Below are 18886 nucleotides of genomic sequence, written 5' to 3'. Positions count from 1 at the left end.
GCAGGGAGAATCATCAAGAACCTCAGATATGCAGACGATACCACCCTAATGGCAGAAAGTGAAGAAGAACTAAAGAGCCTCTTGATGAGGGTGAAAGAGGAGAGTGCGAAAGCTGGCTTGAAACTCAACATTAAAAAAACTAAGATCATGGCATCTGGACCCATCAATTCCTGGCAAATAGAAGGGGTAGAAATGGAAGCAGTAACAGACTTCATTTATTTGGGCTCCAAGATCACCGCAGACGGAGACTGCAGCCATGAAATTAAAAGACGCTTGCTCCTTGGGAGGAAAGCTACGGCAAGCCTAGATAGCATATTAAAAAGCAGAGACGTCACCTTGCCGACAAAGATCCTCATAGTCAAAGCTATGGTTTTTCCAGTAGTAATGTATGGCTGTGAGAGCTGGACCATAAAGAAGGCTGAGCGCCGAAGAATTGATGCCTTTGAACTGTGGTGCTGGAGAAGACTCTTAAGAGTCCCCTGGACTGCTAGGAGGTCAAACCAGTCGATCTTAAAGGAAATCAACCCTGATTGCTCATTGGAAGGATTGATAATGAAGCTCAAGCTCAGATACTTTGGTCACCTAATGCGAAGAGAGGACTCTTTGGAAAAGACCCTGATGCTGGGAAAGATTGAAGGCAAAAGGAGAAGAGGACGGCAGAGGATGAGATGGTTAGATAGCATCACTGAAGCAATGAGCATGAAACTGAGCAAACGCAGGGAGGCAGTGAAGGACAGGAAGGCCTGGCGCAATACGGTTCATGGGGTCACGAAGAGTCGGACACGACTTAACAACTGAACAACAACAACAACAGCCAAAGTGCTGCTAATCTCAAATAGGCTCGGTTATTTATAGTCATGATTTGGAAGAAAATCGAATTGTAAGACTTCTAGGATTGGAGTCTTTCTCTGGGTACTTCGGAGCAAACCCTGCCGACTGACTTCTGTATAAACCTGCCACAACCATCGTTCAGCAATCCTTCCACCACCTGGACCAATGTTTCTCAAACTCGGCAACTTTAAATGTGTGGACTTCAACTCCCAGAATTCGTACAGGGATCCCATAAAGGCGTGACAGCCAAACACCGCCTCGCGGGCCACGCTGCCAGCAGGGAGCGGGAGCGACGCAGACGAAGGGGGTGTCGGCTCTTGGGGCGGGGCCGGCCGAGCTCTCTCCCCCTTCCTCCCCCAGCTACCATAGCAACCTCAGAACGGGCAATTTGGGGACGGCGAGTGCGCGGGGGACGTGCCGCCCTTCACGCAGGGCCTCCCTGTGCGCGTGTCAGAGGGCCGCTCCAGCGGCTGGGCCCGCCCGCGTCTTCTTCGCGGGCTGCGGTCGCGCTGCCTGTAAGGGCCTGGGGAAACGTGCGGCGGGGCTGGGGGTGAGTACCGCGGTCGCCTGGCTGGGTGCAGTTGGGGGACGGGGCCCGCAGTCTTGAGAGCCAGGAGCGCTGGGCGGAGTCGAGGACTCCGCGGGTTCCCCCAGTCGACTCCTTTGCTTCGTTCCTCTCCGCTTTCGGAGGAGGGAGACTCGACAACCAGCGGCGGCGTGGGGTGGGGTGGGGTGGGCTGGGGAGGGCACTTTTATTAACGGCTTTTCGGCTGCTTCCTTAACGGAGGGGAAACCAATTCCAGCCCCTCGCCTTTGTCGAGCTCATAAACCCTGGGTGACCTATGTTGGGGAGAGGAGGGCGGGCCCTATTTTGTTTAGGCCTGTTTCTTCCTCCTTGTGACAGGAATAGTAATAAAATATTCTTATCCTGCCTTTATGTATGTATGTATGTACTGTATGTCAATTCAAGGTGGCGAATATACATTTGTGCTAACAAAAGTCCTGGTGTTTTCCTTCTTCTGTTTTCCTGAATTAATTGTATACAGTAGGCAGAACTCCAGAAAATGACAGGTCTTCAGATACAGGTCTGCTGAATTTAAATGGTCACTTAACGTAGTTTTTTAAAGGCGTGAAGTGTTTTCTAGGCTTCATGGGACATCCCTTGCTGTCCCTACCTCCTCCATCCTGCTTTATTGACTAGGAAACTGAGGGTGGGGCAAATTGGTTTGATTAAAACAGTATAGGAAAGTGGAAGAACTGAAGCCAGGGCTCCAGTGTACAGTTTCAGCACATTATTATACCTCTCCGTATACTCTTTTTTCTTTTTAAGCTTTATTATTCCATTTATTTTCTGCCTTTCAGCAGGCTCAACTTTAGTTTTAACTGTGATGGCGGTATTGTGTTCCACTGGGTTGTGCCCTGCTTCTCCCCCTCCCCCCCATACTCAAAACAACTCCTTGGGATGTAACACTACTACTTTGGGAATGGGCTCTCTACCTAGTAATGTGTTGTGAAAAGGGACATCAGCATTCCTGGTGAGTTTTCACAACTAAAAGTGAATGCGTGAATACTTTCATAACTGATACATTGGTTGGCATCTGGTAAGTCTTCATGCAATTCTGGCATCATCTGACTTCAGGATCTGTGTAATTTGCACAATTTGCTTTGAGTCATTTATCATGACAGCAAAGTCCCAGGAGCCAAGGTGAGAGTCTTTAGCTTTTCAAAGCAATTTGACTAGATCAGCTAATGGTTTTTAAACCATCTCCAAATCATGCTAAGAAAACATTAAAGATGTGTCCATGTAAATCACCAGGAGGCAATCCTGACTCAAATGTGACTGTACTAGGCATTGGTTTAATAAAATCTAATGCAGTAGATTAGGTTTTCTAGAATACAGCATCTGAGCGATTCTGGAGTAGGAAAAATGTTGAGAAGATTTGTATGTCAAAATCAGGGAGGAATATGAGAAATATGGCTGCAAAACATGAACTCAACTAACAACAGTACACTGATAAGGCAGGGAATGTGAATAATCTTAGCTGAGTAGGTAGACTGCATATTGAGGTAGATATCAGCATCATATAAAATAAAAGATTTTATAAAAAATTAAACCTAGCTAGAATACAAAGGTAGAATTTAAAAATCAGTACTACAAATTGCATTGGACTGGTCCTTCAATGAGTAAAATTAGACTTCTTTCGCTTCTGTGAGAAAAAACATGCATTTTGATATGTACATAAACTTTTTCACAGCTTCCAGTTTCAGGAATTCTCTTTACTTGTAGCAGTCTGGTGAATAAGCCCTGAAAGGCTTCAACAACTTGTATTAGCTTGAGGGGAGTTGGCAAAATGAGAAAAGAGGTCTGCAAGAGTAATCACTGTGGAAAATTCTATCACACAAGAGCCAACATGAGAAGCAGTGTATTATAGTACATTTCATTGGGCTCTGAATATTTTTAGCACTAGAATGGAAAAGAGTGCTGCTCTTCTGCTTGTTATGCAATTCAGGATATGACCGATTTATTAGGTCATATATATGTATTTGCTATGCTAATCACAATGAGATATATCCAGAATAAATGCAGGTAAATATCCTAATTTGCCTTTCAAGCTACATAGAAATTGCTGTTTTATTTTGTCAGGTAGATATATCACACTTCTGCACTTAACTATTTTCAACCTCATTTAGCACTATACAGGATCCTAATGAAGCTTTTCCACCTTACCACGAGGAAGTTGGTTTCTCAAGTATATTGCGGACTTAAACTTGCTCCTGCCAAGAAAGAAAAGTTATACTTTGAAATGGCACGACCTAGTTCAAGTAAGATGGGATTCTTTAATATACTCAGAAGATAAAAATATCACTTCTTGTGTAACACATGAATTATGACATGTAAAAATACAGCATGTTGGCATTGAGAAGTGTTGATGGAGATTGTACAGATAATGAGATTTGTTAATTTATTTCCCTTTATTAATGGAATGTTTTAAAATGTAGCTCTTTCTGGGTACATTATAAGGTACTGTTTAAGAGTAAAACTGATATTATTTGGCCAATGTATGAGCCTGAATGAAGAGAGCAAAGAAATTGTTTGTGAGGGGACTGAATAAGAGAGGAGGTGATTGTTTCTCCTGCACCACCATATCTTCCTCATCATTTCTCTGTCCACCCCCACCCCCCAAAAAACCCCTTGGGTTTAAAAATAAAATGATTTAAAATTGCTATATATAGAGAAGAAATAGCAATCAGGAGATTCACCTTTACAATTTTGTCTACTCCTCCCCTTCAGATCCAAAAGTGAGATGTATTTTATATATAATATAAAATCTGAATTTGGGGAACAGATTTTATAGTATAAAGAAGTCTCCATATGAAATCTCCTTATTTCAACCTACTTTTAAAGCTAGTTGCACATTTTGCTTGACTTAGAAAGGTTTGCAATAAAATATAATTATCCCCACTGCTTATCTAAAACTTGTCTTTGTGTTTTTAGAACATACAATTTTCTATATATGTGCAGTGTCCGTAGAGTTGCTTTTTCCAGATTTCTGGGCACTATCCAACACAGGACATTGGTTAAATCAGTAGAAACTACTGGTATTTAACTGTCCTGGATTGGGCCCATAATCAATAATAAAGTCAATTGTAAAGGGAGTTAATCACAATAGTATGATGAGACAGAATGGGTATGCTCTGGATCCTACCAGTCAAACAACCCAGGAAGTGGCCCTTTTCTGTTGCAGTGCCTTCCTTCTGGAACAACACCCCTCCCCAAAGAGATCTCTACTCTCACCATATTTTAAAAGTTTCCCAAAACCTGGCTTTTCTCCTAGAGCTTGAATTAGTGTGGGTGGCAAGCCCTTATATGCTTTTATATGTTAATCTGAATGTTTTTTCTTTTGAATGTGCTTCATTCTTTTTCTTATTATATTGGTTCTTGTTTTTAACATTGTATGCAATCCAGTGGTTTTATAGAGTTTTGCATCCTTCTAAATTTGACAAATAAATAGCAATTCACATTAGAAAAGCCATTTTTTAAATAAATTGATTAGATATGCTAGATCACCATAAAAATAGGTTATTGTTTTTCTTTGACCTATTTAAGTAATGACAGTAAAAACAAGGAAAAGCAGTATAAATTTTTGGGAAGTCTGTTTTTAATTCTTAGGGCTTAATAGCCAAGCTGCACAAGATTCCTTAGAAACTGAGATCTTACCATGCCAAATAGATTTTATATAGGTCTAATTTAAGCTATATAACCCTAACCATCTATTCTTTTCTTTAGCTCTAGTTTAAATACATAAAAGACCAATATGCAAGCTTAATTTATCTTTGGGACATATTTGCCTGTCCTGGTCCCCAGAAATGTTTAAGATCCATATCTAGCATTCAGACAGAGCTGATTAGACTGACATTTAGGACCACTCACTACAGGAATTTGCATAGTTGAGAAATAATTTCACTATAAATTTTCTATACCCTAATCAAAACTGTCTGTGTATTGAGAATGTGTTTCAAAAATGTAATAATTGCATTTTTCTCATTTTTTTTAAAGATATGGCTGAATTTCGAGAAATATTTGCTAAAGCAAAACATATAGCTATTATTACAGGGGCTGGAATCAGTGCAGAGAGCGGTGTTCCAACTTTCCGAGGTGCAGGAGGCTATTGGAGGAAATGGCCTGCACAAGTGTGTACTATTGGTATATTTTCAGGATTCTAAATATTGTTACTTAATAGCCTTAGTACTTTTTAAGAATCTAATTACCCAGTGTGACATATCATGCTAAATAGGTGTTTTGAGCACAATTTGTAGAACAAAACACACTAGTGGCCTGGCTCACCCAGCATGCTAAGTTAAAACCAAGCCCTTGGCTTAGAATGACATGTAACTCTATCCATAGTAGACCTATGGATCTTGATATGTAAGCTAGTTAGCTAATCAAAAATCTTGATATGTAAGCTAGTTAGCTAATCATATTACTCAGTATACTACTAGGTGAAACACAATAGTATCAAACTAAAATTATTTTCAAAATTGTCTCAGTGTATTTCAGAATGTTTATGAGTAGTAAATGTGAAAGTCTATAATTACATTCTGCTAGAATTGTAAACTTTTATTAACATACAAGACAATCTTATTTTAATGGATTAATTGGGAGAAAAGCGTGTCCATTAGTTATGAAAGATACTCACCTGTGGTAATATATATAATATGCATAATCATAATTGAATTTATTAAACTTGCATGCTGTACAACTCTCAATGATGTCATTTCCATCAATATTCCTCATTATGCAAATGATGCAAATTACATAGTGTATTAAGGAATGATAATGACACAAATGTTGTTTCCATCAATATATGTCATTTGCAAACAACACTGCTGCTGAAAATTGGTCTGTTCTAAGTGAAGCTTGTTGCATTGAGGTTTGGTACACTGAGATTTCACTGAATTAACAGCATCATTTGTTGGGTTATAGTGCTTTAATACATCCATTTTTCTTTTTGAATCACAAGTAATAAGACTTTTTAGCTTTTTTTCCAAGATTAGTAATTTCTTTAAGACTTTCCATGCCATTCAAGAAGGATAGGCAATTTTAGTGTAACTGAGATTGTCTTATTTGTGTAGCTGTCTTTGCAGATTAAATTTTGCTGAATGTATTTGTTGTTTCCAATGGAAAAAAAAACATTTTAAGCAATAGTTGATGAAATTGATGACTGAAAATAATACTGTTAAAGCTGTTTCAAATTTCACCATAGCTACAATTTCACTGTATTCACTGAACCAGTCTTTCCATTTTCAGTTTTCTCTGCAGAAGTTAGTGAAGTTAATTCTATCTTTTGATTATGTGTGATCAAGTCAGTGTTGACCCTTACTGACCACATAGACAGACCTTCTGCCTATGCATGATCTGCCCCCAACCAGACCCTTGAGTTATTCAAACAGTGCACCTATCACTGCTATAATCTAGTCCATCCAATTTACTGCTAATTGTCCTCTTCTCTTTCCTTCTGCCTTTCCCAGCATTGTAGATTTCTGAAGAGAGCTAGGTCTTCACATAATGAGTCCAAAATATGATAATTTGATCTGGGTTACTTGTGCCTTGAGTGATAAATCTGGATTGTTTTGTTCTGTGATTCATTTGTTTGTGTTCTTGACAGATCATGGTATAATCAGGAGTTTTTACATTCAAATGTAAATAATCTTTCTATCCTGCTTCTTCAGAGTCCAGTGCTTCCATAGAGTGTCAGATGGAAGCCTGCATGTGATAGGATCTGAATATTGTTTCCAAGACCTTCATTGCTAGTTTGTGGTGTATTTCTTAACTGCTGGTTGCTTTATGATAGTTGATAGTCGATCCTAAAAGGCAGAAACTATCTACTACTTCAATGTATTTGTTTTAAGTTCTAAGGTTGTTTGCTGTACCAGTTGCCGTTAGTTGTTCTTCTTTATATTTAGTCTCATTTTCCACTCTGCTCCTTGACTTTCATTACTAGAGCTTCCAGTTATTTGCTTTTTCAGCTTTCAGAGTAGTATCATCAGTATAACACAGATTATTGATGTTTCTTCCTCCAGAAAGAAACTATGCTCATGTTCTTCCAATCCAGCCTTCTTCAGTACTTATTATGTACATAGGTTGAAGAAATAAGGAGTGAGTATACAGCCTTGTCTCACTCCTTTGCCAACTTGGAGCCAGTCTGTTTTTCCATGTTCCATCCAGACTGCGTCTTCCTGTCCTGTTTATAGGTTTCTCATAAGGATAATGAGATGTTCTGAGATTCCCATTTTCCTAAAGACATTCTACAGTTTGCCATTGTCAACACAATTAAAGGCCTTTTTGTAATCAGTGAAGCACAACTTTGGCATTCCAGTCTCCAACCACAAGCAGCACATCTTGTTTGCATGTTCTGTTGGTTTCAGATGGAACTTGACCATAAAACTCATCACCCTTCTCTTCTTCTGCATCAGTGGTTGGAGCATAAACTCAGATAACTGCCATATTAAAGGATTGTCTGCGAAGTCTAGTTAATATTATTCAGTCACTGACTGCATTGTACCCAAGTACCGTCTTTGCTCTGTCCTTTCTGACTATAAAGATGTTCCATCTTTGCTTTTTATGCTCTGAATAGTAAACAGTGTGATCTTCTCACTGAAAATGTCCAATTCCAATCCATTTCAATTCCCTGAGTCCTAAGATACCAATTTGTAGTCAATTCATTTCATCTTTCACTGTGTTGGGTTTCTCATGTTCATGCTTTTTATGTTCCATGTTCCTTCTGTAATACTGTCTTTGCAGCTTTAGATTTTCTTTTCCTGTGTGGCAACAATAGGAACTAGACATTTGAAGGCTTTAATCTAGTTATGTCATAAACACCATTAGAACTCTGAGCTCTTCCTTAATAGTATATTGAGTGCTGTGTGATCTGAGGGATCCATCATCCAGCACTATATGCCAACTGCTTTATCTTGTCTATCTAAGACAAGGTAATATCCTATATAGGAAAATATAGGAATGGTTTATCATTGCCTTCATCTGCACAGTATGAAATGATGACTGTTGTCACTAAAGTGATTACCTGCTTCTTCCTATATCACTGCTGCCTGAACTAGGTGCCTGCTTGCTTTAGTTGGGCAGTTGGGAAGGTCACTTCATGCCTTGGGGAACCCTGCTGGGAGTATATGCTCTTGATGTACACTTCTTCATTATTCTTCATTCATCCCCCCAGGAATATTCCCTCATCATGATGAGGCAGCATAGCAAGACTTCAAGGTGTGGTTCTCTTTTACAGGACTGTTGATTACTTTAGTACTTAATTTACTTTACTAAATGTAATTAATAAGATAAATATCACAAAAATTGAAAACCTTGAGTAGATTTTGAGAAGCTGAAATGGAAGTTATTGTAACAGAGATTCTTTGATCTAATTCTACATTTTGTAACATTCGTTATCAATAGGCTTCACGATTCTCTATTTTAAATGATACTGTAAAGCTGTATTTTATATTTTTATTAAAACCTGCTTTGATATAATATGTGATTTTAAACAGACTGAAGTTACACTAACCTTTTCTCATGATATTCATAAAGCATTTTGAACACCGAAATATACTGTATAAATGCAAGCTGTTTTTATGCCATTGCAACTTCATATCAATGAAGATAGTCTTCATAGTCAGCTATGGATATTTTTTCTTTTAGCAAAACAAGCAATGTTTTTTTTCCTTTCACAGGAACTGGCTACTCCGGAGGCTTTTGCAAGGAATCCCTCTAGAGTATGGGAATTCTATCATTACCGTAGAGAACTTATGATGACCAAACATCCAAACGCAGCACACTTTGCTATAGCAGAGTGTGAGGCTAAGATAAGCAAGCAAGGCAGGAGTGTTGCGGTCATCACACAGAACATTGATGAGCTCCACAAAAGAGCAGGAACAAAGCATGTTTTAGAAATTCATGGTAAGAATTCACAGGAATGGCCCATTTAACCATATTTTATATAAATAAATAGTTATAACACCAGTAAAGATCTTGTGTTTGCTATGACTGGGTACTTTCTTTCTCTGTTCTGTCTCAAATTTCCCTAAAGAGAGTACAAAAATAGCTTTTATGCTTGTATTTTAAAGATTGAGAGGAAACTTTTTCCTGTATTTTGGCTTGTGAACTAAAATAACAAGAAGGGATTTTGATTAGGGAAATAATATGGAAGACTAGGAATATTACTCCTTTTCCCAGAACCACTGCTCAGATAAATAGGGAATTTTATGGCTCCATTGAGTTAAAAAAAACATTTTTTTTCTGTAATATATAAGCTGGCCTTAAAATGTAGATTATAAATTAACATCTGCAAATAGAGAGTAAGAATTACATACATAAACAAATCAGGATTCAGATGCTTATGTACACATTTTCATATACAACAGTTGGGGATGCTTTTTTTTTTCACTGAAGCCTTATCATTCTTCCCCTACCTCCAGCAGTTCTTGAAGGCTTGGGAGTCATTTCAGCAAGAAGGGGAAATGGGCAATATTATAGCCTTAGAAATATGCATGAAAAAATTACAAGTTTGTAGGAAATTAAAATTTCTGTAAGGCAAGCTTTTTTAATGACTGGAAATGTAAACCAAAAAACAATTGGCTATTTACCATTCCTTTTGTAGCATTAATTGTATAATTAGTATGTGTTAAATCTTTCATTCCATTGCTCTAAATTTTTCAAAACATCCCAATTAACTTTGATTTTATATCTTTTTAGTTAGCTGTGTTGATTTACTTACAAGTCATTTCTAGTATGTTGTTCAAAGCTATATTGTTACTTCTCATTTTTTATAGGCTGTATCATGTTCTTATAATTTTACCAGAAGTAAAAGTTTAAAAATTAATATTGTAATCTGATATTATTACTTAACTTCACAGGTAGCTTATTCAAAACCCGGTGCACCAGTTGTAGAAATGTGGTGGCGAATTACAACAATCCAATTTGTCCTGCTTTAGCTGGAAAAGGGTAATTGATCTGTGCCATGATAGCTGCAGCTTTTATTAGTGAAGAATAATAGAAATGCAGAGTACCATTAGGAAGGCAGATAAAACAATAACTCAGAAATTTGCAGTAGTTGAACTTGTGTCTTGTTGCCCCTTCTCGCCTCTTCTCTGACAGGGCCTTTACCAGCAACTGCTCTCAGAAAAATCCCTAAGGAATGAAAGCTTCAGTTGCTTTTTAAAAGAATTATTGTAATGATTCTATGTTTCTTGTAAGCTTCCTTGATAGGGTTTATATTCTGAGATAAAATTAACTGAAAAAGTAAGTAAATAGGGATTTTTTCCTTAAGAAAAGCTTTATGAATATGGAGTGTGTAAGCTGCTGTCCTGTCCCTACTTCACATTTGCAAATGGAAAGCTCTTCTGCTCACATGTAGGGGAAAAACAAATGCCTGTGTAGAGTGGTCCCCACATCAGTTTGGATCTCAGCTATAGAGTTGAGAAATAAATATTAAAATGTTTTTTACACCATTTAATTTCTTTTCAGATTTTACTACTTAATTTTTACTACTGTCCATTATATAAGAAATTTGGGAAGTTGTCCAGGAGAGTCTTTTACCATTTCTTTCTATCAATAATTTTAATTCCAAAACAAAACACAGAATAGCTTAAAAAAACAACACCTGTATGTAAAATTGTACCGTTGCTCAGTCAGAACATTTCTGGTGTGTGTTAGAATGATAGCAGGTTTTTTTTCGTAATTTTGCTGCACTGTTCCAAGAGCAGTTGAGGGATATAACCTTCTACCTGAGCATTTATGCAGGAGAGCAATTATGAGGACTGTGCAAAGATTGATATTTTGCTGAATCACTCCCTAAGAATCTATAAATGTTTAAAAGTTCAAGAAAATGATCTCTTTAAAAATGTGATGTTTTAAAGTAGGAAAAAAGAAAGAAAAAGACAAGCTTTATTACATGGAAATTTACAAAATACTATATTCATTTCCCATTAGAGTAAAACTTTTCCTTGGTAATGACAATTTAGCCTATTTCTTAAAATCATTATTATTGCTTTCTTCAAACTAGTTTTCAAGAGAAATAATCTGCATGTTGTTGATTATCTCACTAAAATAAGACTAAAACTAGGGGTTTTCTAGTACTAGGAAGGATATGACACTAATTTTAACTTAAATATTTGCTTAGAATATTTATTGTTGTTATTAACAATTCTAGTGCTCCAGATCCTGATACTGAAGAAGCTGCTATTCCTGTGGGAAATCTCCCTCGGTAAGTTTTGATCTCATGTGGCATACAAGTAGTGTGTGTGTATATCCATGATATTGTGTTGAGGGCTGATTTGTCACCAACAAGATCTGTTTGAGTTACAAAGAGCTCTATGTTGCGGTTGAATGATTGCAACTTTGCAGCTTTTCATATTCATTAAAGTTCAGAGAGGGAACAGAATTATACATCCTGCCTCTGCCCTGTAAGAGCATTTGTTGGAGGGCATGAAAGAATACACACAGCAAACGCTTGTTCACAGAATAAGAAAGCATTTTCATCGACAGGATTCTCTGAAAATGTGAATGGAACCTGTGTTTCTAATACTTTTACACTTTCTGCTGATGAAATGCAGATGAAACCAGCATTTTTTTAAAAAAATGATCTTCATCCAAAAGATGATTTCTGATCAGTATACTCAAGAAACTGGTATTTATTAGAATAAAAATAGCATAATACCTAAACTTCAGTAGATTAAGACTGACTGGTATAAAACATATTTTTAACCAATTAGAAATATACATTTTATGTTTTAAAATGCCTGTCCATGTGCCTTCAGCAATAATGTGAAAAATACTGATTCTTATATATGTGTATGTGTAGGAGTAATATGCTATTGAAATTAAAATGCTCTGTATGTTGGTAATATCCAGTTAGTGTCATACTCATGATAAAATTAGTGATAAGGATCTCTTTTCCAGGATTTTTCTCTTTCCTCCCCCTCCCTACTTCTCCAAATTGGCTTGGAAATGAGCCCCAACCTTAGGCCTCCAGGGAGAAGGAGAATTACCCCAAATCTTCCTCTTGGTTTGCCAATGGATGGCTTCCAGCATTAGTGGGTACCCACTGGGCTACTAACATCTGTATTATATGCTGCATTTCTAAGTATATTTATATTTAATTCAGTGACACTTAATTTGAAATGCAGTTGATTATAATTCAGCTATTATTTTTGTTTTGCTCATTCTAAGAGGTTTTGGGATTAGAATCTTATCAAATAAAATGTAATTAAAACCACAATGGAATAAAACAAAACAGTGAGGTTAGATTAATATTATAAAAGTTTAGCCTTTTGTTACATGAATCATCTAAGTTGAGTATTTTTAGGCCCAGTGATTTTTAGCAGAAGAAAGCATTATATGTATTTAGTTCCCCTATTTTAAAATCCATATACTTAAAATATATTTCCTTGGCTGGAATATTTATTTGCACAACAACAATATCAAGACTAGTGAAAAATTTTGAGTAACTTATTTGGATTAAATATATTGTATAAATTGTGAAGATTTTCCTAGTGGATTTCTTTAGAATTTAAACAATATGCCATACTTTTGCACTGAAATTGATATATGTGCAATATATTTTAAAGTATAGTAACCAACGCTTTTAAATTGCTTTACTAATCTTTCTGCTTTGCTTCAATCATGAATATAATTTCTCCATATTTTGGGGAAGACAGATGTGAACTGTGCAATGGCCTCTTGCGCCCTCATGTTGTGTGGTTTGGAGAAACTTTGGATTCTAATATCCTTACAAAGGTTGAAAAAGAACTTGAGATGTGTGATCTTTGTTTGGTGGTGAGTAATTTTTAAAATTTATTTGCCTTTCTTACTTTATTAGATTTATATCCCACTTTTAATTCAGGGGTTAAGGTACACAGTACTCCCTCCTTCTGTTTTTCCCCACCATAACCCTGTGAGATAGGCTGGGCCAAAAGAGTACTCAAAGCGTTCCATGACTGAGGATCAACCAGGCCCTAGTCCAACACTTTAACTGCTGCATCACAGTGTTTCTCAGTGTGTTAAGACACCTAACCAAGTAAAATTATATGCTTTTTTAGGAGAGGTATCTGTCAGCAAATATCAAATGTAGCATGTTTCATTGACAACGATATAAATAATACACTGCCTTCTTTTGGAATGTTTTTTCAGTTTCCTAACATAGTGACCAGCCCTGGGGTTTTCTGCTCCAGCCCGGCTTGATTATGTGCCATCAAGTCATTGTTGACTCTTACCAACCACACAAATAGATTTTCTCCATGATGATCTGTCTCTAACCTGGGCTTTTAGGTCTTCCAACAGTGCACCCATCGCCAGTGTGACTGAGTCCATCCACCTGGCTGCTGGCTATCCTCTTCTTCTCTTTCCTTCTATCGTTCCCAGCATTAGAGTCTTCTCCAGATATCTAGGTTGTATGTCCGAAGTAGGATAATTGGAGCCTGGTTATTTGTGCCTCGAGTGAGAATTCTTGGTTGATTTGTTTGATGATCCATTTGTTTTCTTGGCTGTCCATAGTATTCTCAGGAGTCTTCTCCAACACCAGTGTTCAAAAGCGTCAATTTAGGGTTTTTTCAAAATCAGCAAAAGTTGGCTAGGAGCTGACCCAGAAACTGGGCAAAGGTGACATTCATCAAGAAATATTACTGAGTTGAGGCAGGACAAGGTTAACATTGTATGGGTCAGTATTGCCAAATATTATTAATTGTAATTAATTACATTAAAATTATAATTTCTTATTATAATCAGTGAGGGCCAGTTTGGTGCAGTGATTTAAGGCATCAGGCTAGATACCAGAACAGTGTGAGTTCTAGTTCCACCCTAGGCACAAAGCCAGCTGGGTGACCGTGGGACAGTCACTCTTTCTTAGGGAAAAAAAGCAGTGGCAAACCACTTCCAAAATCTTGCCTAGAAAAATGTGTGAACTTGTCCAGGGAGTTGCCAGAAGTGAAGAATGACCCAAAGACACACACGCGCACACACACAAATTATCAGTGGGGATAAATAATTATATAAACTGATTTGATATTTGTTAATTACTAAAACTTATTGTAATGGGCTGTGAGAATAATTTTGAGGAACAGGAGGAAGAGTTGCAGCCAAGGCAGTGATCAGATAAGAGAAATCTGGGTCCAAAGCAGGAATAGCATTTGAGAAAATGTCTCAGACTTGACCCTCCCTAGTTCTCTTTAGGATAAAGGCAGGGAGGGGGGAGGCACATTCAGAGTTGCAAGATTCTGTTACTAGCCCTCTAATAAAAGTAGTTTTAGTATTCACAACTTTGGTGTTCAAGTCTGGTCTATCTTGAAAGGCTGACACTTAGTGAAGTGTCTTCATTGGTTACATATACTCTTGCTTTCCCTCTGTTCCAGTGGATGCCTCTGTGCCCTTTTGATATTAATTGCAGTTATTAGTATATGTCTGCACCAGCACTAAAAATCATAATTTTTAAGAATATGAAGACAGCTTATAGATCTGGGGTTGAAGGCTAGTATTACCATCTGTTTAATCCTAATGCTGCCTTAATATTGAAAACAGTGGGAATGAACTCATAGGATGTGGTCAAGTCTTCTAGTTAAGAGATTGAGAAAGCAAATAACTCAGGCAAAGTTAGTGGGAAAGCTTTTTAAGTTCAGTCATCATGTTGCTGACTTTGATACAGCTGTCTATTGTTTCTCTTTCACAGATTGGAACTTCTTCTATAGTATATCCTGCTGCTATGTTTGCTCCTCAGGTATCTGCCAGGGGAGTGCCAGTTGCAGAATTCAACATGCAAAGCACTCCAGCAACAGATAAATTCAGGTAACTTTGTTGTTATGCTGAGATCCTGTTTTTGCAGTAATGTAAATAGAATTGGAAGGATTATAGATGTTTGCTAGAAAGACAAGGCCATCTTCTAGTTTACAGCCAAATCTGTAGTTTGTTATGTCTTCTTACCAACACCATAGAAGTCAGTGGAAAAACAAATGAAGATCAAAGGTGAAGGAATAAGAAAAGGCTTTAACAGTCTCTTTTTAAAGACTTATTATACTGGCATGAGGATCATATACCTCTCTTTTGATTGAAGTTTTGACATAGCAGCCAAAATGCATTTATAATAGGCACTGCTATGAGATGGGCAACTCCATAAATTGTTTAAATGAACAAAATATGTATGTATGATTTATTGAAAAACAATTTAAATCCCAAATCTTCTTTTTCAGATTCCATTTCCCAGGTCCCTGTGGTACTACACTACCTCCAGCCCTTGCTTGTTAAGAACCTGAGATAATCTCTTGAATGTTTATGAGAAGTACAGAGAAAAACTATAATGCTAATTTTGGTAATGGTGCAAATGTAAGAGGAACCTGTTCTCTTTTAGAAAACATGTTGCCTGAAACTGAACAATGGAATCTGAAGATGAACAAAATAAATCATGTTTCTCAGATTATAAGAATAAGCAGTAGAGAAGAAGAATGATGGACAAAGACATATGAAAAGTGGTTATATCACTATTGGAAATTTTTTTTTATGTGAATTGAAAGTATACAAACTGTTTAAACATGGTGAAAAGGGTATTTGTACTCTCAAGTTTCAAACTGTATCTTGGGTAAGTGTCAAGCAAAAGAGGATGTTACCATTATTGCACGTTTCACAAAATTATTTTCTGAAAACAGGGTTAAAACTCTGAAAATTATAATAAGCTAGCTTTTAATATAGCCTACATACCAGTACTTTGCAGGAAATCAGTAAAACAAAAGTACTTTTTGTTATCAGATGGTGTGCTTTCTAATAGGTTCAAGATTGAGAGCAGTAAGAGAAATAGTAGATCAATAGCATCAGTTTGCATATAGTTGCCTACTTCCTTTTCACTTCCAGAGTTGAATGAATATATGTATGAACTTGCTTAATTACGGCTTCAATTCTTTGCTGTTCTAAGGCACTAAAATAAATTAGTGCTATTTTAATTGATTAATACTGTTTTCTTGATCAGAAAGTGAGTCTATATTACCAATCTCATGTTAGCAGGTAGTGGATAGTAGGCTGATTTTATGTACTTCTGCCCCTTGTTACAGTAACACTGATAAACACATTGAAGGGGAATGAACTTGGTATAGAAACACTCTGAGCACAAGTAGCGTTCTTTGATCCCCCGTGGCTTCATAGGCTCCATTTTATAATTTAATATTCAGATGTAGGTTAGGTTAAATGGAAAGCAGTACTTATCAGAGTTCTGCTTGTGCTTCAGGAAAGAACAGAGAGGTAATTTTGGATATGCTTGTTTTGCAGCCCCTAGTTCCTCCTGAAAAGCTGCTCTGGAGTGCAGGAAAACAAGCAGCAAGGTGGCTCCCTGCCCTTTCCTCCACTTGGGATGCTCTGCTGGCTTCTTCCACCATAGCCATTCTGAATGCCTGTAATGTCATGCATTTTTATAGAGATGCCATTAGCCAAGTTTGCTCCCCTCTCCTTTTTAGCCATCACTTTGGCTGTGTGAACTGGAAAGAAAATATATTTCTCAAATCCTAAAGTTGGAGGGGGCCATTTAAGCCATTGAGTCCAACTGGCTATTCAGTGCAAGAATCCAAATTAAAGCACTCTAGTCAAATCGCTGTCTAGCCTCTGATCACAGCCACAATCTCTTTAGCTTATTATAACTTTATTGTGGTCAGTGACCAGTCACGTGTGACAAAAAGTCATAAAAAGCATAAATAATTTTTCATAGTTGTAAAATCCTAAAAGTAAGGCAGTATTTTCCTATGTAAAGCAATGGTAGCTGTAAAAAATACTGTGACTCTTGGAGATGCTTAGGTTCTGGTCTGATAATCTAATAAAATCATGCTCAGAACAAGTGGAACTTCTGTTAGCAAATAGCATTATGAGGGTAGGGTGAAAATTATGTAGAAATAACAGTGAAGGAACTTGTAGTTTCAAGTTCCTCCAAATAAGGGCAAGTTCACTCTGCAAAAGAAGTATTGTTATATGAGTATCATGGAGGACAAGACCGTAAAGTGGGCCAAAGGGGAGCACCACAGTGTGTTGGAACAGGTACTATCAAATAAATGTGTAATCTGCTGGTGTGAAGGCTTTTCTATTTATGTCCTGCCACTCACTATTCGTTACCTAGATCGCCCTGGACAGACTTAACTGAAGACCTGCTGCTGAACTGTGGTTCTAGCTCTTAATAGCCCCATGGCTAGCAGAGCTTGGTATGAGAAGGAACCCTGGCATAGATAATTCTGGATTCTAATTATTTGGAAAGAGGAAAAATTATCAGTAAGGGTCATGGTTAGAGAATTGCTGGAAAAGTGAAGAAAAGTCAGAAGTAGAGCCAGCACATGCAGATTCTTGGCACCAGCAGAATCATCTCAGTTTTTAGGTGGATTGCTACATTTGAAATGTAGCAAGATACCTACAACAGGGCTCTTAGATATCTAGATTGGATAATATTTAAGGGATTATATACAGTAATAATTATCATATAATGAAAGCCGTGTAACATTTGGGAGATGGATCTGTCTTTAAAAGGTTTCATGGCAGTGAGTATGAACTTCCTTTAGTATAAAAGAAACGCATATGGCCTTGACAATATTAATGGCCCTCACTGGGGTGTGAAACTTACTGTTAAGGTTCTCCCCCCCCCCCAACATTAAATTAAAATCTGCTTTCCTGTTACTTCAATCCATTATTCTGTGTCCTGCAGTCTGGAATGAGAGAGCAGGTCTTTATCTTCCATATGGCATCCTTTCAGGTAGATCCGCATAGTCAAAGCTATGGTTTTTCCAGTAGTAATGTATGGCTGTGAGAGCTGGACCATAAAAAAGGCTGAGCACCGAAGAATTGATGCCTTTGAACTGTGGTGCTGGAGAAGACTCTTAAGAGTCCCCTGGACTGCTAGGAGGTCAAACCAGTCAATCTTAAAGGAAATCAACCCTGATTGCTCATTGGAAGGATCGATAATGAAGCTCAAGCTCAGATATTTTGGCCACCTAATGCGAAGAGAGATCTCTTTGGAGAAGACCCTGATGCTGGGAAAGATTGAAGGCAAAAGGAGAAGAGGACGGCAGAGAATGAGATGGTTAGATAGCATCACTGAAGCAATGAGCATGAAACTGAGCAAACTCAGGGAGGCAGTGAAGGACAGGAAGGCCTGGTGCAATATGGTTCATGGGGTCACGAAGAGTCGGACACGACTTAACGACTAAACAACAACAAATTTGAAAGGTGATACCAGATCCCATTCTCAGTCATTTTTCTCAAGGCTAAACTTAGCTCCTTCCAGCTTTCTTCATTGGACTTAGCTTCTAGGCCACTAACAATCCTTGTTGCCCTTTTCTAAGCCTGTTCCAATTTCTCTGAATCCCAGTACTCAGAATTGGCACAGTACTTGCAATGGAGTCTAGCCAAAGCAGATTAGAACATTTAGTTCCTGTGATTTGGAAATAATTCTTTCCCTGATGCATGTGGCATTTCTCCAGTAAACTACATTACTTTTTCATATTCAGTTGGCAGTTTTTTCACAAGTACAATTATCAAAAT

At 37.5% G+C, this 18886-nt stretch overlaps 1 protein-coding gene across 1 annotated transcript; it reads left to right on the top strand.

The window, feature by feature from the left end:
• Positions 1-1113: 1113 nt before the first annotated feature.
• Positions 1114-17423, top strand: SIRT5 (sirtuin 5). Its single transcript, XM_088130634.1, has 9 exons — positions 1114-1381; positions 3523-3654; positions 5390-5523; positions 9070-9295; positions 10252-10339; positions 11547-11600; positions 13054-13171; positions 15057-15172; positions 15574-17423. Exons 2-9 carry the CDS (start codon positions 3540-3542, stop codon positions 15626-15628), a joined length of 906 nt encoding a protein of 301 aa, XP_087986760.1. The 5' UTR covers positions 1114-1381; positions 3523-3539; the 3' UTR covers positions 15629-17423.
• The last annotated feature ends 1463 nt before the right edge of the window (positions 17424-18886 follow it).

The sequence above is a fragment of the Python bivittatus genome, unplaced genomic scaffold, assembly GCF_059951505.1.
Source record: "Python bivittatus isolate LINGU-HERP-01145 unplaced genomic scaffold, Pbiv_v1 ctg000840_np1212, whole genome shotgun sequence".
Lineage (NCBI taxonomy): Eukaryota > Metazoa > Chordata > Lepidosauria > Squamata > Pythonidae > Python > Python bivittatus.
The sequence above is the reverse complement of the archived record's forward strand: the minus strand, read 5'-3'. Positions and strand labels throughout refer to the sequence as shown.

Bases quoted from the DNA above. Each gene is read 5' to 3' on its own strand.
- SIRT5 (XM_088130634.1), top strand. From the start codon at position 3,540: ATGAAGCTTTTCCACCTTACCACGAGGAAGTTGGTTTCTCAAGTATAT. The intron at 3,655-5,389 runs GTAAGATGGGAT...TTTTTTTTAAAG, and splicing joins AATGGCACGACCTAGTTCAA to ATATGGCTGAATTTCGAGAA. The intron at 10,340-11,546 runs GTAATTGATCTG...TAACAATTCTAG, and splicing joins CCTGCTTTAGCTGGAAAAGG to TGCTCCAGATCCTGATACTG.